Here is a 24,376-nt window from a genome sequence, read left to right as displayed (position 1 = left end):
AATAATGTAAGATGATAGTTTAAGACATACACTTAAAGACAATATTTAAGACAACATGCAACTTTATTTTTCCTCAAGTCTAGACAATTGACTTGAAAATTATCTCAAAAATTGTCTTGATACCCCACTTTATGTTGTAATGATGTTTTCATTGCATAGGGGGGCAATTTTTTCATAACATATTTAAATCTTTAGTAGGACTCGAAGTGGATTTAAATAGTCTTGTTACAATATTTTTTTCAAGAAAATTGGTCTAATTTTAAACCATCCACCATTCCATACTATCGACAATATTGTTTCACCCATTGGCCCACCCACATCTATCTACATATTGTTGATATTTATTTTACCAACATATGAATGTCATGCATCAGTCAAATATTTTTTAGTGGCACCAACAAGTCATGTCCTATTTGCGTTGCTCATGAAATCCTATAAATTAGCATTCATTTCTCAATCTAACTTAATCAGCCACTCAAAAATATTTCCCATCTCTTGATATTCCTATTCTTTCCTTTTGTTGAGTTTGTATTTCATGACAAGTTTCTTTATATTGCAATGGCAGAGGAAAATAAATAAAATCATTAGGACCATGGGTTATTTGGCTTGTTTGGTAAAAAGAAATATGGCACACGTTAATAGTATGGTGATGTCATGGTGTGCCAAATGGTGACTGTAGCTCCTCATGAGGAGGGACATGTAGGAAAGACTCACTATAACCATGTGTTTTATGACCAAATTGGCATAAGTGAAACTCACCATGTGTATGGCCATATTATCAAGGCTCATCCTATATCCATGTCTCATGGCCTTGTAGGTGAGATTCACCTTGTGCATGTGTACAACCACATTGACAAGATTGACCCCACACTTGCTCTCATGTCTCATGGAAATGTAGAAGAGGGAGAAGTCCATGGAAAAGGTGAGGAGAAGAAACATGAAGAGGGTGTCATGGTAAAGTTGCATCGTAACAACAACTATTCCACCAGCTTTGTAAGTTATTGTTTCCTAATCACTTCCCTAATATATTGTAGTTTCAAATTTTAATTAGATGTTATTTTGGTGCATAAAAACTATTTGTTATGTGTGCCTAATTTTTCAAAATACTATACATCCTACTTTTGCATCCTATTTTTTTATTACTAAGCATAGATTCATTTCATTGTTCATATAGAGAATGTACAATCCATTTAATATCTAGTTCATTTTATTGGAATGTAATATGAGGAAATGAATGTGTTGGCAGTCTAGTGATAAGGAAGAGGGTAAAAAGGGAGATAAGAAGAATAAAAAGAAGGGTGGATTGAAGGACAAGTTAAAGCTTTGTAGACATGAGAAAGAGGAAGAACATTCTCATGAAAATTTTGAAGAATGGGGCAAGAAGGAAGATTTGGCGAAAAAGATCAAAGAGAAGCTCCCTAGACACCACAATGAGGAAGAAAAAGGGCATTAAGAAGTAACTGTAGATTTTTTGTTTGGTTTGACCTTATGTTTGGGCATTTTCCTTTGGTGGAATTGAGCTGGAAATGGGATGGAATTGTCCTTGTCAAATATGGGAATCAACATATTCTATGTTTGTTTTGAATACATGAAAATATTATAGGGATTTATTAATTCTCCTTCAGCCCCAAAACCATCATTTTAATCTTCCATCTAAAAAGGTAGAATTTTGGAAAATGAATTTAAATTCCACTTAAATGGAAATTGGGTGTGAATCATTTTTAAATTTTTTATTCACATGTGCCTTTTACCATGTCACTGCTCTCTTCCTTGTCTATTTCAAACTTTGTAGAATTTTTGTTGAAAAGTTGTTAATGAATTCTCACAAACCATCGATACAATGTATGAATTGACTATCAACTCACCATAAAAGGAATTAGTGTGACTTATGAACCTGATGTGTATCCAAGCCAAAAGTGTAGTACATGATAGTGGATAAACTTAGATATTATTGAGAGGTTTGGGGAGGCAAAAAAAGCTTTGATGTTGCAAGAAGTTATCAACAAGTTCATGTAGAATATTTCTATGGTGAACATAGCACTTGGAAAAAAATAAATTATAGATTAGTAGTCTACATATGGAAGGCTCTCTTTCTGAGATGCATTAAGTGAATTGAAATTTATTCTTGAAGCAAAATATTATGAATAAAGATCTCAAGGATACTTTGAAAAAACTAATGGAAGAAAAAAATAAATGAAATTTGAGAGAAGGATTACTCCATATGTCCACCTAATAAGGTAGGGTACTTGGTGGGATTAGATCAATATGTATATTAGTTGAAACAACTTGTGTTGGAGCCTAAAAAAGATGCACTTGGAGTTACAATGATTGGTGGAGTGAGAAAATCCTAACTAGTTACTACCATTTTTCATCATCCACAAATCCAAGGTGGGTACCAATAGCTTCTACTAGAGCTATCACTTTGTTTGTAAAAAAAATAAATTTAAATATAACTTTACTTTTCTTTCCTTTAATGATTGCGGTTATTGTTGGCTATTTTTGCCCCCATTCAGCCCCACATATAACCAATCTAAGAGATCATCAATGGTCTAGATTCTTTGGTAGGGTAACACATTAGTTGGCTATTGACTAGTCATGTTATCCTTAGTGTTTTTTTATGAGTCTCCCTATCTGTTCTTCTCCCGAGTAGCTTAGGTACTGGTTTAGTCTATTCTTTGGCTAAGTAGCTCGGTGTCTTCTTTTTTCGAGTTGCATGTTATCCCTTCTTGCATTGTTTTCACAACAACACGAATAGACTTCTTGCGGCCATGATATGTTAGAAGGATAGTTCATTTAATGTTAAGAAAATCTTGATCTTTTTTTACATGATGCCAATGCATCTCCATGCCTCTTTAATGCATATAATGATCAAATATTTTGGGATTTATTCTCTTACGGCTAGGTGCATTTATTTTTTGTTGTTCTTGTCATTTGAAATGGCAAGTTGCAGTTCAAGATCAAGTTTTATTCTCTGGAAATCAAGTGCTTTCTCTGGAAATCAACTCCAGCCTTGGTGGGGTTTGAACTTCAAGTTTATATATTAGTCATGCTTGAGCTCTTTAAATAGAAAAGTTGTAAATATTTTCTAGGTTCTTCTTTGGTTCTTTTGCAGCAACTTATGCTCTACAACTGTAATTTCTTATTTTACCATGCATTAATGAAATCTCTTGTTTTACCTTTTCCTATATTCAAATATCTTGCACATATTCTTATTTCTGTATGTTGAGTTATTCTTGTCTTTGTCTTTATCTTATATGTTGTGTTACTTAGCTAGTAGTTGTTGTCTTGTGAATGTTATTCCTGCAACATATATTAAATTATAACCTTCATATATGTATTTGGGATGGTATAAGATTAGTAAATGTATATGTTGGATATTTTATTGGTGTCATGTGTATTGTAGGTAGAGATGGTAACCAAGTTCAATTTGGTGCATCACCCCCTTTCCCTTTTAGCATTTGCTTCCATGAAATCCTCCTCTATTATCCTCAAGTGGTAGTGTAGGTGTATCATGATTGTAAGGAAGCTGAATTTCTTTGGAGATTCAACCTTAGAGCACAAGTTTGACAATTGGAGGTTTTTTCTATGTTACACGAGGTTTCTTAAGGGTCATACGTCAAGCAAGGGTGTAGACTTTTTTGTCAATAGTTTTTTGCATGCCCGGTGCGACAAGATTTTAGTTAATAAGTATGTTGGTGAGCCAATTTGAAGATCCATTCATTGAGAAATTGGGTGTTTTTCTCAATGACATCACCCTTTAGAGGCATTCAAATCAAACACCATGGTGGCTATATGAATCTACCTATTTCAATAGATCAAGTGCTAGTATGAATAAATGATTTTTGGTTTTTTATGTTTCTTTAGGATTTCTATGAAGGTTCTTGTTTAAATGCTTTATCATGGATTTCCTTCATAAAAATACTACTCCCACTTTCCCCCTTATCATGAAGAGGCTATTCCTTACCCTTCCCATCCTCTATCTCAGCCACACCCTAGTTATGACCAATATGATTACCTAGATCACCAAGAGGCTGATTTTACTCAAACCCATCATTGTCCTTTATGGCCATGAATATGTGAAAAATTCCCCCTCTAAGCTCATCATAGGCAAAGAGTTCCAAGACTAGCAAGAGAGGAAGAACCAATCGAGCCTATATCTAGACTCCTCCTTGAGGAGGAACACATTGTTGTGCATGAGGCTTCTCCTTAGCCTACATGGAGTATCACAATAAAGAAGACAATCCAAGGAGAATAGTTTCTTTCTTCTTTAAGCCATCATAGACACTATCATGACATGGGGACATCATAGTGGATGGGAGAGATTGATTTCTATGAGGTTAAGGCCTCATGTCCATCTAAAAATTCATCTTTCCCATATGAAGAGAATGAGTAGTTGCAACAAGAGGAGAGCACACTACCAGCCATAACATCAGAGCTAACCCTTGTTGGCCATTAGGATTTGGAGGTTGTAGAGTACAACAATGTGGTCAAGGTTTATTGGCTAGACCCAAAGCCATCAAACAAATACCATATAAGGCATCTAGCTCTACAAAAATATACAAAAAAATCATGTTAAGGATATTGATCCACTATACAAAAAAATCATGTTAAGGATATTGACCCTGTTAGGAGTCAATGAAATATATATAGTGTCTTGAGTCCTTGTTAGAGGACTAGGCCCTATTAAAAGCCTCAATCCGATTAGGAGTTGGTAGATCAAATACAATGTATGCAAGAAGAGCCCACTACCCTAACATGCACATATACAATTAAGTTCCTTCACAAGAATAGATATACATACATTATTGTCTTACTGTTGTATCTTGCACTTTCTCTGATTACACTTTAGATCTTGCATCATATAAATCTTGAACACCATATATACTATCTTCATAATAGTTTGCATCAACACTTATCTCTTGCACAACACACTCTTATATGTGCAAGATAAGATCTTCATATAGACCTTGCTAATTATAGAACTATGCTCTATCAGCCTTCATGCTTCTGCATGATTGCCCAAATATAATCTAGGATGTCATCTTACCAATATTAAGTTATTATTTTGTTACCAAAATAATTCCTTCAGTCATACAACTCATATCTCTGATATGCTTTGTTCTACTCAGTTAAATACATAAACTGGTAAATCAACTATAACTTGCATCTTACAATTTGTACAAGTCTGTGGATTGGCATACATCATCATGACACTTCCATATAGCTATCATCAATTGTAGAGTAGAGAACCTTCTCATTGTCTTTTCTTTATTAATCTCAATGCCTCTAATTGCATTGTGAATCTTCTTCACTTCAGTTCCAATATCTTAAATGACAACCTCTAGTGATTGCAATCTAGTGGTGACTTTAAAAAGCTTTCTCATTTGACCCTTGACTTAATTGTCTAAAGTATACATTGTCCATACAACTTCCTACCTTCATCAATAGTCTTCCTCAATTCCTTGATGCATACATCTAATGTATTCATATCATTTCTCACATTTGTGCATATTGTATCAAACATTAATGCATCATGCTTGTCTTGTGCTTGTACTTAAGCTATTTTAGACAAGGTTGTGAATTATTTATCAAAATATTTCACCAATTATTTTTCCTTATTCTACAAGTCTAGATTTGTAACAGTTGTGGGAACTGTCTTCTGCATCCTATCCAAGAATTCAGTCAATGTTCTCTCCAAAGACTTAACTGATTTGTTCTTTTGGAGCAATTTTCTCAAACTACTTTTAGCTTTACACTTTTCTTTTCTTCCTCTAGTCTTCTTTTTGCTTTTTCTTTTTCTCTCTTGATTTCTTCCTCATCTTTCTTCCTCTCTTCTTCTAATATTTATTTTTATTTCTCAGCTTCTTTTATTTTCTCCTCTTCTTTCTTTAATTCTTCTACTTTCTTTCTCTTCTCTTCTTCCAACTCTTCATCTTGCTTCTTCCTTTCATCTTCTTTCCTTTTCTTATCTTCTTCCCATTTCTTCCTTTCCTCTTCATTCCTCTTGTCATCTTCTTCATGTTTCTTCCTTTCCTATTCTTCTAAATTTTTCTTCTTCTTCTTCTTTCTTTCTTTCTTCTTCTTCATCCTCTTCATTTGAACTTGAATATGCAGTGATATTACCAATAATGTTTGTTCCATATTGAGAAAATGGAGCCTCTTTAGCATCCACTATTATGTGTGTACTATCCACTTGCATGGATTCTATACCCATAACTATATTAGGAGGTGACATGGTTTGTTGCACCTCTTCAACTTCTTCCTCACAATTAGATTGTGTATTTCCTTCCACATAGACAGGGCTTGCTAAATGTGGTTGTGCACTCTCCTTTGTGATGCTAGGCATGGAAGTCATGTATTTGATTATAGTTTTGCTTGTTTCTTTCTTGACTTCCTCATAATTTTCTCCCATAAGAAGAATAGCTCTTCTTTTAATTCTTAGGAAAGGTCCAATGTCTTTCAAAATTCTATCTGAATCTTCCTTTGTGTTCACTTCACACAATTTATTAATCATGCTCTCTCTTATTTTGGCATCTTCTTCTAGTACTCTCATCTTTCTATTCAGTAATTGGTTGTAAATATCTTGTAGGATCTTACCTTGTATACTATCAAATCTCTTATTCCTTACAATAACATTCTCTTGCTATTTTGTATCCATATTACTTGATGCAAGCATATCTTGGGTGTAAGAGCAATCTTGCATCACCCAAAAGTACTTTCTATTTTAATAAGGACTAGTAGACAAGGTTGTTGCTATTTATGGTAACTTGCTATTTTTAGTAAGTTTTTCATAAAAGCTCAAAATATCCTCATTTTCTACATGAAGGTTCATTTTAGAGTTATAAGCCCACGATAAAAATCTCATTGCTCTATCTTAAGTATCAAAGAAATTATTGCGGATTTTCTGTAGAAATATTTGTAGTAAAATATCTAGGCTCATTTTTGGAGGCCTTAGAATGCCTAGATGGGGTAATAAAACTTAATAAAGGGCACATGCATTGCTCCAAGTCTGTAGATCATGAGCTAGCATTTCCAAAAAGTTTTTATAATAGCCAATCAGAGAAATAGTTCGCGAGTTATGGCCTTTCAAAGTTGGGTTACCCAAAATATCTAAAATAATTGTCAAAGATGTATTTGGTTGAATCTATATGAATTTTTAGGGTTTTTCAACCCTAGGTATTAAGTTTCAATGTCTAGAACCTTCCTGGGTGACATAAAATTGACTATTTAAGAAAGGCCTAAACATTGTCTAGAACAACTCTAGGTGATAGTCCACAGCTTGTCTTGCAAATTATTGTAATGAAGGCACCCGTGTGGGTTAGTATATTGTACTTTTGAATTATGTAATTCTACATTTGTGGAAAAAATAAGAAGTCCATATTTTATTGTCACATTTTTTGTTATGTTTTTGTTTTCCATTATGGTTTATGGTATTATGGGGAGCACCCTTCATCAAGTTGTATAAGAGCTAGAGTTCTTGAGTGTGTGGATAGATCACCGACTATGAGGAAGTTCGCACTAGGACTGTAGTTTGGGTTGAGCATGTAGACAAATCACCAATTATGAGGTAGCTTGCACTAGAGTTTGAACAGAAGCACACAAATGTGTCCGTGAAGAGAGCATGGTGGAAGAGTCAAAGGTGTTACACCTAAGGATTTTAGAACCCTCTAGAGGAAAATTAAAGCAATGCAATAACAGATTCATAGAGGAATGAAGCTTGTTGTAGGAAATGATGAAACTGAGGATGAAAGAGAAGTAGGAAATTTGAACCCAAATGCAGTAGAGGAAGTTCTTAACCCAGAGGAGGCAAGGCTTTTTAGGGCCATTTCCAATATTGGAAAAAGACCTAAGTTTTATGTTCCTACATTTTTGGGAAATCTCAACCCAAAGGAATTGATCAATTGGATCCATGAATTGGAAGAGTAGTTTGAATATGAAGATATTGAAGATTTAGATAGGGTCAAGTTTATGAAGGCCAAACTGAAGGGTCATGTAAAGATTTGGTGAAAGGGGATCCAGTTGGATCGAAATAAAAGAGGAAAGGAAAAAATCACTAGATGGGATCAGATGGTAGTTAAAATGAAGCAACAATTCATTCTTGTAGATTATGAGCTTGATCTATTGAAAAAAATCCAAGGGTTGAAGCAAGTGGGAAAATCTGTTCAAGAGTCTACTAAAGAGTTCTACCAAGTTCTCATTGGAATCGGCCATGTAGAAGCTGATAAGGAGAAAGTCACCTATTACCTTAATGGATTATAGAAAAGTATTTAGGATGAGATGATTCTTGTTTGAGTGACCAATATTGAGGAGCCATACCAGTTTACCCTAATGGTTGAAGAGAAACTATGCAAGAAGTTTGTAACAAGAAAAGTGGAAGAGGTCGCGGTGGAAGATATGGCAGATGATCTTGTGGAGGTTGTAATGATGATCAAAAGAACAAGGATGAGGCTATAAGTAGCACTTAGAACCAGAGGGGAAACAATTCCAATCATTTCCATGATTTAAAAAATAGAGATCAGAGAGGAAGAGGTAGAGGACAAGGACTTGAAAGATTTGATGCTCCACATTCACTATATTCTTAATGTTGTAACTCAACTCCTGAATGAATTGACATCCATTGTTTTAATCAGCATATGAATCACTTGACATATATGACTTGCTCAATACTTGAGTGACTCACATACTAGTGCTTGACACTAACTGTGTATATTGCTTGACAAACACTACTTGCTTGACACATACTAAGTCCTATGAAGTAATGACTTAAGCGTTTTGTCACTGCCTTGTCAAAACAAAAATTAGATCAACAATCTCCCCCTTTGAAATGAGTGGCCAAAACACTTTTTCATGCATGTACAACCTAATTTATGTGTATAACTCAAACAATCAGTATACATTACTTAGCTCTCATACAAGATTACAAAATTTGTGAAATGGATGACATAATTGACATACCTTATAATGCAAAAATTTCATATCTCCCCCCTGAGTTGATATTCCCTTTCTATAACCAAATTTTGTACTCCTGTTGAGTAAGTGTCTGATTGGTTGATGTTCCCTATTTTTGCATGACTACTCACCCTAACTCAAACTACAATGCATTTGTCAATATGCAAAATCTTTATGATCCCGATTTTTTGACACTGATGTCATTTATCCTAGTTATTGCATCCTCTATGATTATTTTCAATGTTGCATCCTAGGTATTGCATGCTACCTCTAGAGAGTGGTATTGAACATCTAGTTGGGTAGCAAGGTCAACTAGGCCATCATGTGTTGAAAGTTCATTATCTTTCTTCATCAATGTTTCAGCAAAGGCTAGTTCTTTATGTAATACTTCCATGTGTGGGGTCAACATGGACTGGAGACTAATCAAGGGAGCCTTTATTTTGGTATCTTGTTTTTGTAGTGTGGCTAGCTTACCTTGAGTAGATAGTAGTCTCTGAAAAATGAGTTTTTCTTTGACCAAGGGATAGTTTCAATGTTGTCTTGTGGACTGTAGATATCCTTACAGCTGGTCAATAGCCCTATGTACTTATTATGTGAATAAATTGACATCACAAAGTTTAGTGTATAGAGAAAATATATTCTCTAACACATTTTTTACATCCTCCATTTTGGTGGCTAACTCAACCTATCTTAGTGCAATAGCACTAGAAATATTTTCAAGAACTTTAGACTGAAACTTCTTTTCTAACCATTCTAGAAGTTTAGCATTGTAATCTAGGTCTTTATCCTTGATCTTATCAAATAGTTTCTCAATGATTAGTTTTTCCTCACTCGACTCTAGTAGACTGAATGCATTAAGAAATATCTCTTTTATGTCATGAAGTACTTGCTTCTTCTTATTCTTCTTCCTCCCCCTATTCACCAAATCTCTCCTTAAGATTCTTCACAAGCTTGTTATTCTTCCTTATCATAGTAGATGTCTTCAAATAAATGGTGATTCTTGATTTGGCTTCCTCATGGATTCCAAATGAGGTGATACTCTTGCCAACTTCCTCTGCTAGTAAAGTTGTAATAGATGTAGATGCTTCATCTACATTGAATTCATAAGGCAAGGGCTTCATCCATCTAACCCTAGGTATGGTTGCCTACACATATGTGTAATCTGTGTAACCTAGAAAGAAAACATCATTTTAGTATTGTTCAACTAGTGATATAGGAATCCTTAGCCTCTATTTCATAGACTTCTTGAAGTCCTCAAAGTATCTTTTCATTACTATTTCAAAATTGATGCTCAATTATATTTGAAATTTGTAATGTCACAAGCATGTTGGTCTTCCACACTATTTGACCAAATGTTGGAAAAGTATTCTACACATAGAAGAATATGCAGACAAGTAATGAACCAAATTTATATTGTGCACTCTTTGTCTTTCTTATGGCCTCCAAGTTTTTTGATAACTATTGAAGTGGTAACTAGATAAGGTCATAAGTGTGATCTTTCTTCACTATCTTGTATCCCAAATCCACAACCATGCATGGTACACTGTTCAATCTTCTTGATTAAAAGAATTTGTGAGTAATTACTCTCACTACAAAGTCAATTAGGGGATTTGAAATTTTGTCTATGGAAATCCCTGTCTTATTCCATACTGCCCTTGTATTTTTCTTGATTATCTCATTTGCATCACTTATTTCCATGTCTCCAACATCTCCTATCTTTCTAGTGTAGCAACATTTGGCATCTTGTATCATTAAGACTTTTGGTGGTATCATCGATAACACACAATATAGGTCTCCCTTTTATGCTATCTCAAGAATAGCCTAGACGGTTGGTTGCCTAACTTCATTACTAATTAATTGCACATTAAAAACATCTTTTCCTTCCTTCCTAACATTCACAAAAAATCTAGACACCATTTTATGTATCTAGGGCTCACAAAAATTCAAACAATGAAACTTAGCACTAGTGAAATACATTTTGAATCTGATGTATGATAACGAGTAGCAATAGAATCCATTTTGCAAAAAAACTTAAATCTTTCTCCTCAGTTCACCTTATGCTCTTCATGTACTCTTCTATCTCTAATGAATACAAATGAGTAAAAAATTGTCTATATAACCCTTGATATTCAACAATAAATGCTTAATTCTTATAAAACTATAACCTCAACTATCATAGGATTTCCCACTCACTTAGCTTATACATAATTTTCGCTACACTCAACAACCACAAAGAGCTTGGCCACTACTAACATAATTCCATCACTTGAAAACAACTGTAAATTTCTTCCAATTTCTAACCAATACATTACATCTTAATTCATGCATATTTTATCTCTTTAGAGCTCAGATTCTTGGAACTGATTATTGAAATAACTTTGAAATATCAGTCCCACACATACCTTTTGATTGCTTAGTTGCAGGTGATGTGATCACCTGATCCATTGGATGAAGTGACCTCATCTGAACTTGATGTGCTATAATCTTCCTCCTTCTTCCATGATTTGTTCATCTACACTTTGACCTTCTCAACACTGGCCTTTTCTTTTCCTTTATTATTTCAATTACTTGACACTGGTGATCTGGTAGGATAGTTTCTAATAATATGACTAGTCCTAAAACAACTAAAGCATGCAATTTCACTCAACTATGTATTGTAGTTGCCTCTAAAATGTATTCTAATGCAATTCTCAGGAACATGTCCATACTCTTGACAATAGTGACAACTATAATTTGTGTTGTAATCCCAATTGTAGGATTTTCAATTTTGTTGTACCATTGTCTACTTGTTTGATGTTTAATTGGCCTCAGATCTACATTCATATGCTTGATGTCTATAATTCTCACAATAATGGAAATATTCTTCAAATCCCTATGTGCTTAATCTCTTGAACCTACATTTATGTTCTCGATGTTCTTGCTCTTTTCACTTATGGTAGTAACCCTGAAATTTTTGCTTTGGGTTCTAATTTGCATTGTTGCTCCTACAAAAATTTATTGTATGACTTAACTTTCCACAATTATGAAAAGTGGGTTTTTAGTTCTTACCTTTTTTTTTTTTTCTTGTTTCACCACTTTTAGATGATTCTCCTTCCTTGGTACTATTGTATCCCAATCCAGTAGTATTATTGTTAAATCTAGGAGATATCATCAGTCTCTTAAAGTATTTGATGGCTTCACTAGGTTTTTTGAAAATTTTAGCAAATTTATTTTTTTTCTTAGTTCATTCCTCAGTTGTTCATTCTGTAACTTTAGGGTTGTGATCTCAATGTCCTTTCCATTCAGTTCATGATTGGCAATCTTCACTTGATTCACTATTTCGAGTTGCATGTGAAAAATCTTATTTATCTATGATGTCTTCTCTTCTAGTATGTTGGTCAGAGTTCTTTTGTCATCTTCAATAATGACTTTGTCTTTCTCAAATTTCTTTTTCCTCTTGGTCACCTCAAATAGCAATACTGATTGGACTTCTTGTTCTATCTTAATATTTTTTACCTCTTCAGTTAGGTAACCATTCTTTTCTATCAGATTTGCAATTGCTGCATCAAAATCACTTGAGTTTCCATTCTCAAACAATTCAGTAGTGTTTTCCTCTTGGTAATGAGTGTCTTTTTTCTCAATAGTCATCTCTTTCCTTCTCCTCTTGGTAATGAGTGTCATTTTGCTCAATAGCCATCTCTTTCCTTCTCCTCACTGAATGTTGTAGTTCATCTCTTGCTTCCATAAGTTGGTATTGTTGGAAATATAGATGAAGTAACTGAGAGGGGAGGGGTGAATCAGTTACCACAAAAACAATTCCAAAAATCCCTTAGATATCTATAATGCTTACTGACTGCAGATACTCGGTAAAAAATGTAGGGCCCATTTGTCATTGCACCAAAAGCCATGACTATTAGCGAACATGGAATACCACATAATTAACCACCTGTGGGCAGGGGAGCACGTCGCATCACCCAACAAACTCCCACTCAACGTGCATACCAAGTGCTTACACGAGTCGGGAAGGCACCGGGGAGATTTGAACCCATGACCAGGCCAAAACTAGGCTCTCATACGAATTGTAGGGCCCATTTTTTGTTGCACCAAAAGTCATGACTATTAGTGAACATGGAACACCACTTAATTAACCACCTGTGGGCAAGGGAGCGTGTCGCATCACCCAAAAAATAGAGCAGAAATACTGTAACTTGGTAAAGTAACTAGTTACTGATCATCTAGCATTCAAAGTTATTAATATGCATGCAAAGGTTAACTAAATGAACACAAGAGACACCAAATTTAACGTGGAAACCCAATATGAGAAAAAAACATCGAGTAACTAGTCACGAATTTTCACTCTTCTGAAGTGAGCCCTGTTAGGAGCCAACCCTATTAAAGGTTACAATACACGCTGTTAGGTGTGACCTTGTTAGAGGATTTAATCACCCTGTTAGGAGTGGCTTGGTTAGAGGTCTTTAGAACAATTCAACTAAATTGTCACCTTGTTAGAGGATTTACAAAATGGCTGTTAAACTAATTTTGTAAAGAGATTATGAATTCACTATTACAATGATTAGAAAGCAACAATAAAATGACCTGAATGATATGCAACTTATCTTTTTCTGAGTACAGATCTATGTTCTACTTTACTGGATCCTTACTAATCGAATACAACTTTGCAGCTCCTCCAGGATATCTAATCTTTCATCAGAATTTGCTCATTATTCTCTTATTCCTTCTTCAACCATATACTCACATTTCCACACTCATACATTATTCAACAACTTGGAGATTTATATATACACATTTTAGATTTATCAAGTCGACTCAAATATTAGTTACAACAACTGAAAAACATTAGTCAGCTACATTTATTCCATGAAACAATTGAGCTTAATATCAAAACAAAAATCCTTCTCTTGCCGACTTAGCTTGGTAACCACCGCTCCAGAATGGTTTTCTAGTGTTAACCAAGTGAAGCTTAGTAAACACTGCAAATCCTGCAAAAGTCCTTTTGAGACCGAGTGAACTCAGTTAGCACTGACCTTCCTTTGTTGAGCTTGTGAGCTCGGTAGAAGCTAACTTTCTATCACATTTCCTTTGATGGCTGAGTGAGCTCAGTAAAAACTAACTTTCTACCATATTTCCTTTGATGACTGAGTGATCTTGATAGATACTAACTTTTTGCCACAGTTCCTTTGATGACCAAGTGAGCTCAGTAGATACTAACTTTCTTTTTCTGACCTTGTGAGCTTGGTAGACTCTGTCTAATGACTGATATGAGATTTGTGTAACATAAAAGACAACACTTTATTAACAATTGCATCCAACAATCTCCCTCTTTAGCATTCATGGAAAAACAACATGTCATAGCAGAATGAAATTTGAAAACAAGTCTAAGAAGTCTTTTTCTATTAGAACAACTTTTTCTAGCAAACTCTCCCTCTTTCAGTAATCTCCCTCTATGAAGGAATTACATAGCAAACTCTTCCTCTCAAAATTTTTTTAGAAAGCTATGACAGTAAAACTCTCCCTCTTTGACAACACATGCAAAAGAAAACACAACTCAAATGAATTTTAATGTACCTTTAGTACTGATTCATATGCAATATTTCCTGACTATGTTGCATCAACTGATAGTTCTTCAACTTGGTATGCATTGATGCATCACTAAAACTTTATTTTAGTGAACTTCAAATAGGGGAGTGACCCCTAACTTACATCTTAGATACAAGAATGCATCCTTAAGTAATGTCTTTGTGAATATGTCAGAAATTTGGTCCTTTGTATGGACATATTCCAATCTGATCTCCTTATCTTGCACCAATTCCCTAAAAAAATGATATTTTATTACAATGTGCTTGGTTTTGGAATGCATCATTGGATTCTTAGATATGTTTATTGCACTTGTATTATTATAGAATGTAACAACTTGTTCTTTGATTTCCACCTTCATACCTTCCAACAATTGTTTAAATGAAACAATATTAGAATAGTTTACTGCTGTAGCAACATACACTGCCTCTGCTGTAGATTGGGATGTACAATTCTGCTATTTGCTTGTTCAAGAAACCAACCTCTTTCCTAGAAAGAATTCTCCTCCACTTGTACTTTTTCTATGATCAAGGTTTCCTACCCAATTAGCATCAGTAAATTCTTTCAAATCCAGATTACCTCCAAATTTATACCATAAACCATAATCTTTAGTTCCTTTCAAATATCTCATTATTCTTTTGATTGCCATCATGTGATTTTCTCTTGGTTTTGCTGAAAATCTTACTACAATACCAACTGTAAGGGCAATATCTAGCCTAGTATGAAATACATGCTGCAACTTTCCAATCATAGATCTATACAAGGTTTGATCTACTTTTTTTGATTCATCTTCCTTGGTAAGGTTTAATCCAGTACAGATAGGAGTCCCAACTGGTTTACAATATTCCATAACAAACTTTTTCAATAGCTCCTTGATGTGTTTTGATTGAGTGATGTAGATACCATTTCTATTATGTTGAATTTGAATACCAACAAAGAATTCTATCTCACCAAACATAGACATTTCAAATTCCTTGTTCATTTGTTCTGAAATTTCTTTGAAAAGATCATCATTCCCTATGAAAACGGTATCATCTACAAATATTTTTTCCAAGACAATCTTATCATCTGGTCCTTCCTTTATATACAAGCTACTATTATCATTAGTTCTTTGAAAACTAATCTGAATAAGATAGTTATGCAATCTTTCATACCATGCTCTAGGAGCTTGTTTCAGACCATATAGTGCCTTGTGTAATTTGCAGACCATGTTTCTTTTATCAGGATTAACAAAACCTTTGGGTTGTTCAATGTAAACCTCTTCATCTAGTATACCATTGAGGAATGTTGACTTCACATCCATTTGATAAACTTTTAATCCTTTGTGAGAAGCATATGCAAATAAGGTTCTAACTTCTTCCAATCTTGCAATAGGAGCAAAAGTTTCTCCATAGTCTATTCCTTCTTCTTGAGCATATCCTTTGCATACTAGTCTAGCTTTATTTCTCGATACCTTACCATCTTCAGTCAACTTGTTTCTGAATATCAACTTAGTTCCAATCACATTTTTATCTTTAGGCCTGGGTACAAGAGTCAATGTCTTATTTTTCTCTATCTTCTCTATCTCTTCATTCATAGCCTCAATCTAACTATCATTTCCTAATGCATCTGTGATATTTCTAGGTTCAGAATCAACAAGTAAATAAGTACCTTTCAACTTATTTCTTGTTATCGTTCCTTTAGATTTGTCTCCAATGATCTGATCTGTTGAATTATGTCTCCTGACATATTTTGCTAATACAGGTTCTTTTCCTTTTGAATGAATTTCATTGTTGTCATTTTGCATTTCAACTTTAGGTTCTATTTGTTCTTGCTTGGTAGATATTGGCTCGGGTCTTCCAAACTTGGTAAACCCTTGCTCGATAGCATTTGAATGTAACTCATGTTGTTGTAGCTCAGTTTGAACTTCTTGTAACTTAGTTACTAATGACTCAGGAGTAGAAGATTCCTTATTGATTGGTACTATATAAGGTTCAATGAAAACAAACCTTCTATAATCTTCTATTCTCTTTTGCTTTCTTCTTCAGTCCTTTATGCAAACTCATCAACTTTCACATGTGCACCTTCTATGACTTTGTTAGTAGACAAGTTCAAAGATCTATATGCTTTATGTTTGCAAGAGTGTTCTAGAAATATTCCTTCATCACTTTTCACATCAAATTTTCCTTTTCTAGATTCTTTCAAAATGTAACATTTACTTTCAAATACTTTTAGATAACTTACATTAGGTTTATAGCCATACCATAGCTCATAGGGAGTTTTGAATGAGTCCCTTTTTAGCTGTATTCGGTTCAAGGTATGAACTATAGTGCTGATGGCTTCCTTCCTGTATTTGGTAGCAATGCCTTTTTCAATCATTAAGGTTCTTGCACAATCCATTATAGATCTGTTCCTTGGTTTAGCTATTCCATTTTTCTCAGGAGCTCCAGGGGCTGACACTTTTATTTTGATTCCTTTTTCAATACAAAAGTTATTGAACTCATATGAAATGAATTCTCCACCTCTGTCTGACCTTAAGCACTTCAATCTTTTCCTTGTTTCCTTTTCCACTCTAGCCAAATACCATTTGAATTTCTCAAATGCTTCTAATTAGTTCCTTAGATACATGATAGTCATCATTCTTGAGTAATTATCAACAAAAAGAATGAAATTTTTTTCTCCAGTATAGCTTTCAATTCCAATGGGTCCACATAAATTAGTATGCACAATTTTTAATATATCTTCAGACTGATACTTTTCACTTTTAAAGCCAGTCTTTCCCATTTTACAATCTGACAATTCTTGCATAGACTGACCTCAGGTTTTTGTATGTTAGGAATGCATCTTACTTTCTTGAATTTTCTTATCTTCACAAATTATAAAAATTGACATGACACAACTTTTTATGTCATAACCAACTTTCTTTGACTTGAGCAATAAAACATGAACATTCACCAAGTTCAAGATAAAATAAGTTACCTTTTGTTTGAGTGCCTGATCTAATCAGTTTTCTTTTATCATCCAACAATCTTGCTTTTCCATGCATGAATTCTAATTTGAATCCATTATTGAGTAGTTGTGCCACACTCAATAAATTATGCTTTAGTCCTTTTACCCAATAGGCATTATCACATATAAGTTCTTTGGTTAGAGAGATTTTTCCTCTTCCTTTTATACAGCAAGGTTCATTGTTACCAAATCTTACACTACCACCATCATAGTCTTCAAAATATTCAAACTTAGTTTTATCACCAGTCATGTGATGAGAACAACCACTACCTATGATCCATGTATCATTTTTTCTCAAGTGACAAATGAGTGCCATTTCCTCATCATTATTAGACTCATCGTTCAAAACAATGTAGACAATTTCATCTTCTTCTTCATCATTAGAATCATTAGAATTTTTGTCCATAAAACATGTTTTCTTACCTTTATCTGTGAAGGATTTGAAGTCTTTGTTGCCATTGTACTTGTAATCTTTCTTCTCATCTTTGTTCTACTTGTTTGGGCACCTAGCAGCAATATGACCAACTTATTCACATAAAAAATAGATTAGAGGAACTTTACCTTTATATTTTCCTCTGCCTCTAGAATATTTCCTTGCTAGTAGAGCTTCAATCACCTCAAGATCACTGTCTAAACTTTGGTCTATTTCATCTTCACTTTCTGACTGAGATTCCTTTTTGTTTTTTCTTTTCTCCTTAAGTGAAAGCTTGGCTTCAAATGCTAATACAATGTTTTTGAAAGCTAGAACATAGTTTTCATATTTGTCTAGCTCAAACGTAGTCAATCTTCCAACTATGGCTTCTAGATTTATCTTATGATTTTCTTCACATCTTCTTTCTTGAATTGCAGAGACTCTAATTTCATAGATTGGTAGTAATATTATGAGAACTTTACTTATAATTGTCTCTTCTTTAATATCTCCTCTAGATGCTTTGATTGCACTAACACATGCTTTAACTCTTTCAACATATTTGGCAATGTTTTCATCCTCTCTCATTTTCATTTGGTCAAATTGTCCTCTTAGACATTCTTCTTTGGCTCTTCTCACATTATCATCTCCTCCATAGATTTCTTTTAGCTGGTTCCACATTTCAAAGGCAGTTTTGCAATCTTTGATGTCATCAAATTCTTCATAACTCAGAGCAGATGCTATATCTATCATCATAATGTTGTGAGCCCTCTTTTCAGCAATATCATTGATAGATAATGTACCAAAAGGTTCTGCATATTTTTCATCAAGGTACTTTAGTCTTGTATCACCAATGGATGCTAGGTGATGTCTCATCAATCCTTGCCATGCCGAGAAGTTGTTCTTGTTAAGTCTTGGAATTTCCCTTTTGTAAGACATCTTGATATTTAGCTTAGATCCTTCAAATCTTTTCCTGAAAGCACCAAAAGCTTTGATACCAATTGTTGAAAATATAGATGAAGTAACTAAGAGGGGAGGGGTGAATCAGTTACCACAAAACCAATTCAAAAAATTCCTTAGATGTCTATAATGCTTACTTATTGTAGATACTTGGTAAATAGTGTAGAAATACTATAGCTGGGTAAGTTAACTTGTTACTAATCATCTAGCATTCAAAGTTATTAATATACATGCAAAGGTTAACTAAATGAACACAAAAGACACCAAATTTAATGTGGAAACCCAATATGGAAAAAACCACCAAGTAACTAGTCACCTATTTTCACTCTTCTGAAGTAAGCCCTATTGGGAGCCAACCCTGTTAAAGGTTACAATACACACTGTTTGGTGTGACCTTGTTAGAGGATTTAATCACCCTGTTAGGAGTGGCCTGATTAGAGGTCTTTAGAAAAATTCAATTGAATTGTCACCTTGTTAGAGGATTTACAAAATGGCTATTAAACCAACTCTGTAAAGAGATTCTAAATTCACTATTACAATGCTTAGAAAGAAAAAATGAAATGTCCTGAATGATATGCAAGTTATCTTTTGCTGAGTACAGATCTATGTTCTACTTTACTAGATCCTCAGTGATCGAACACAACTTTGTAGCTCCTCCAGGATATCCAATCCTTCATCAAAATTTGCTCATTATTCGCTTATTCCTTCTTTAACCATATACTCACATTTCCACACTCATATATTATTTAACAACTTGAACATTTATATATATATACCTTTTAGATTTATCAAGTCGGCTCAAATATAAGTTACAAAAACTAAAAAACATCAGTCGGCTACATTTATTCCATTAAAAAATTAAGCTTCATATCAAAAAAAAATCCTTTGTTGGCCAACTCAACTCAGTAACCACCACTCTAGAATGGTTTTCTAGTGTTAACCAAGTGAAGCTTGGTAAACACTGCAAATCCTGCAAAAGTCCTTTGGAGACCGAGTGAACTCTGTTAGCACTGACCTTCGTTTACTGACCTTGTGAGCTTGGTAGAAGCTAAATTTCTATCAAATTTCCTTTGATGATCAAGTGAGCTCGGTAAACACTAAGTTTCTACCACATTTTCTTTGATGACCGAGTGATCTCGATAGATACTAACTTTTTACCACATTTCCTTTGATGACCCAGTGAGCTTAGTAGATACAAACTTTCTTTTTCTTATCTTGTGAGCTCAGTAGACTCTATCTAATCGTTGATAGGACATTTGTGTAACACCAAGGACAACACTCTAGTAACAATTACATCCAACAGGTGTAGGGCAAGATGGATTTCAATCTTCTAGTTCCGAATAGTCTTTCCCAAATTGTAGACTTCCATCTTCAAGATATTTCCTCAAAGTTGTAAAGCTTTCCTTTCTGGAGAACAAGGCTCTGATACCAATTGTTGGAAATAAAAATGTAAAAGTAAAATCTAAGAGGGTGGGGTGGGGGATAGGTTGAATTAATACTTCAAAACTTTGACCATAAAACATTCACCACACATCCCTCTCATAATTTAACATGTAAACTAAAATAACTAACTATACATGTTCATCCATGACATGAAACAAATAACACATAACACAATAAGTTTGTTAACAAGAAACCCTCCAATGAGAAGGTAAAACTAGAGTGAGGATGACACCCAAAATCTTCAATACTGCAATTGTAAAGTGTATCCAATCAAGGTTACAATTGTTTGATCGTAAAACATGATCCACTCTATGAAAGGTTTGCCTTGTTAAAGGCTTACAAAGACTATCAAATCTTACCTTGTTAAAGGATTTCAACACCCTATTAAAAGTGTGCCTTGTTAAAGGACTTTAACTCACAATGAAGTAAGCACCCTGTTTAAGGATTTGAAAAAGCCTATTAAGACTACTCGGTTAAGACATTTTTTATGTATCACCTGTTAAAATAATTCAACACCATAATCCTTTGGTTAGCACTTTCCTGCTAGTTATCAGATCTTCTCTTTGCAAGTATATCATTGATCCTCCTGATTAGATATGTCTCTATTCTCTCTAACTGATTTTGTAATTCATATCCCTACCATAATCTCCATTGTCACCACAAATTCTCTCTCTCTCTCTCTCTCTCTCTCTCTCTCTCTCTCTCTCTCTCTCTCTCTCTCTCTCTCTCTCTGCAATTAGCATTCATTCTTCTCCTCTCATACACACATGCAAACTCTTTGGGGTTTTCCCTCCTTAAGAAGTCTTCAGTGAGCTAGGGTTAGGTAGGAATCAATGATTTTGATTCATCCATTTTTCCATTTAATACATCCCTTTTTCTGATTGGTTGCATGTATTACATAGGGATTCTCAATATACCTTTGTATTTATCTTCTAGAATTGTAAAACAATTCGTAAGTTGGCCCAAAAATGGTGCCATTACAAACAACTATGCCAAAATTTGTTTACTTGGCACTTGAAAGCTCTGATGCTCGATATTCACTATATTCTTAATGTTGTAACTCAGCTCCTGAATGACTTGATATCCACTATTTTACTCGATATTTGAATCACTCGACATATATGACTTGATCGACACTTGAGTGACTTGACACATACCATCTACTCAGCACTAACTATGCATATTATTCGGCATACACTACTTACTCGGCACATACTGAGTTCTGTTAAGTAATACAATAAGTTTTTTTTATCACTACCTTGTCAAAACATAAATGAGATCAAAAAAGTGTACCAAGATGATGTACAAAAAGGGGGGTATAAGTGGACACCTTTTTTTTGAAATCAGGTAAACCTGAACTTGGACTAGACTTTTGAGGGTCATCCACTCAAAATGACAAAATATGTAAAACATATAAATTGTAACTTACTATGAATCTATTTTCTAGACTACTTGAATTTTCACAAAATGGATAAGATTACGTGGGTCAAACCTCCTGCACATGAAAAATAGCTCCTAATTTTTTTTTTAAACACAACATCGTTGTTTTTGTGTGCAACACAAAAGACATAATTATATTCCATATTTTGCAAATCCTTTTGGTAGGATGATAGTTAAGAGTGATATTTAGAGATTGTATTTTAAAAAAAAATTATGAATTATTGAACTGACTAAATCCTAAGATTTTGGTATACGTTCATGTGTTGAGCATAACTTGCATCGAAATAATTGAAAATGAAACCATTTTTTAAAAAAAGTGTGAAATCAAGTGCAGAACAATAATCTATAATTTATTTTGAATTTGATAATTATATCAAAAATTATTAAAAAAAAGGTACCCATATGTTTGTGAGGACTATCAAGACATTGCTAAAAATAATTAAAGTTTACAATGATAATGTTGTCCAAAAATAGAAAAAATTATATTGTTAGAAAGCTAAGAGGACATGTAAGATTATGGTGGCAAATTTAGAAATACCCACTTTACCATTAGTAAACGGATGAAGGGAAAGATGAGAACTCATCTCAGAAGATGAAAAAATGTCTAAAGGAAAAAAAAATGGAGGGAAAATAGTCTACCAAGCTTGTGGGTGATTTCCCTATGCTTTTACCAAGCCATAACCTGATCGGGTTTCTAGGATTCAAATAACCTAATCAGTTTATGCAAATCAAAAAGTACATTCAAAATCTGGTTAAGTTTTAAAACCTGATCGGGTTTTGAAAAAGTTAAAATTTACTTCTTCAAATCTCAATTGGGTTTTGAAGAAGTAAAAATGGGTTCTACTCGAGAGACCATAACTTTCACATACAAAGTCTGATTTACTCCATTCAAAATGCATTAGAAAGCTATTGAAGAGATGTACAAAATGATATAGACAAACTAATCCTATGAAATAAAGTTTTTTATTTTCCATCAATTGAATTAAGTATGGTCTAAAATAGGTAGTCATTGTTTACCAAATATAGAACCAATAGGTAAACACAAATGGTAACATGTTTTTAATTCTCTCTCTCTCAAACACACAAATACTCACTAACTCACTAAATAAATGATAAGATGTCTCTCTTACAAATTCCTAACCTCTCATATTCTCTCACTAACTCCTAACCTCTCTCTCTCTCTAGCTTATTACCCTTAAGTGATGTCTGTCTCAATCTGTAACGGGCACCTTGGAAATGCCCAAGAACTAAACTAACTGGTAAAATAATAATAGTTCTCAAGATGAAAAAATCCCCACATAGAAATGTATTCCAAAGGCCAAACCCCAAGGGAATGATGTCTAGAATGTTACAAGAAAGGATAAATGTCCTCTAATTCCAAGAAAGATATGTTACTCACACATCCAAGCTCTTATCAAATGCAATTCACAATCATCCGATGCTAAACAATTAAACTCTTACCCCTATTTATCCTTTTCCTTCACCCTTCTAGAAGGAACTAAAACATTAATTAATCTCATTTATAGAGGCTTCCCCCTTCCAATAATTAATGCATTCTCTAGAAACTCCTCCCTTGCAATACAATAATTAATTGTGCTTCTACAAAATTAAATTACTAGAGGCTTCCCCCATTCCAATAATTAATACACACTCTAGAATATTCTCCCTTGTAATACAATAACTAATTAAATTAATTAAATATAAAGTCACCTTTTAATTTTAAATTTATTTAATTATTTTATAAGAAATTACTTTAACTACTAAAGTGGGGACATTACACTTTCTAAGTAACCCCTACCCTCACTCTCTCACTAACCCATAAAATCTCTCTCTCTCTCTCTCTCTCACACACACACACACACACACACACACACACACACACACACACACACACACACACACACACACTCCAAAAATATCTCTCTTACTAACTCCTAACTTTTCTCATTATCATATTAACTCCTAACCTCTCTCTCTCTAATGATTTACCCTTAACCTTTGTCTCTCCCCAAGTAATCCCTAAACCACTCTCTCAATAACCCCCCCTCTCTCTCTCCCTCTTCCCATTCCTCACTCTTTGTCTCTCCATCTTCATCTCACTCTCTCCATCCTATCTCATTTTCCTCTTCCTATCCCCTACTCTCTCTCTCTCTCTCTCTCTCTCTCTCTCTCTCTCTCTCTCTCTCTCGCTCGCTTCCCTAACCCTCTCATTCTATCACTAAATAATAACCTCCTTTTGTAACTAGCTCCTAACCCCAACCCCCCCCCCTCTCTCTCTCTCTCTCTCTCTCTCTCTCTCTCTCTCTCTCTCTCTCTCTCTCTCTTCATCTCCCCATCATCGTCTCCATATATTTTAGGCCCTTATTACCATCTTTATGCATTTACATTATCTCTCCCCACTGTCCCTTCTACCCTCTCTCTCTCTCTCTCTCTCTCTCTCTCTCTCTCTCTCTCTCTCTCTCTCTCTCGCTCTCTCCTCTTCATATCCCCATCATCGTCTCCATATATTTTAGGCCCTAATTACCATCTTTATGCATTTACATAATCTCTCCCCAATGTCCCGTCTACCCTTTTTCCATCTCCCTCCACCTTTAACCATTGCTTTTGCCTATT

The 24,376-nt window shown here is 34.3% G+C and overlaps 1 protein-coding gene across 1 annotated transcript; it reads left to right on the top strand.

Annotated features, from left to right (window-relative positions):
- The first annotated feature begins 666 nt into the window (after positions 1–666).
- On the top strand, positions 667–1,453 carry LOC149528537 (uncharacterized). The gene is made up of 3 exons (XM_089808045.1): positions 667–817; positions 899–993; positions 1,247–1,453. Exons 1-3 carry the CDS (start codon positions 667–669, stop codon positions 1,451–1,453), a joined length of 453 nt encoding a protein of 150 aa, XP_089664171.1.
- Positions 1,454–24,376: the final 22,923 nt, after the last annotated feature.

Source organism: Cupressus sempervirens, chromosome 11 (genome assembly GCF_028749045.1).
Source record: "Cupressus sempervirens isolate cs-2001-9-10 chromosome 11, ASM2874904v1, whole genome shotgun sequence".
NCBI lineage: Eukaryota > Viridiplantae > Streptophyta > Pinopsida > Cupressales > Cupressaceae > Cupressus > Cupressus sempervirens.
The sequence above is the reverse complement of the archived record's forward strand: the minus strand, read 5'-3'. Positions and strand labels throughout refer to the sequence as shown.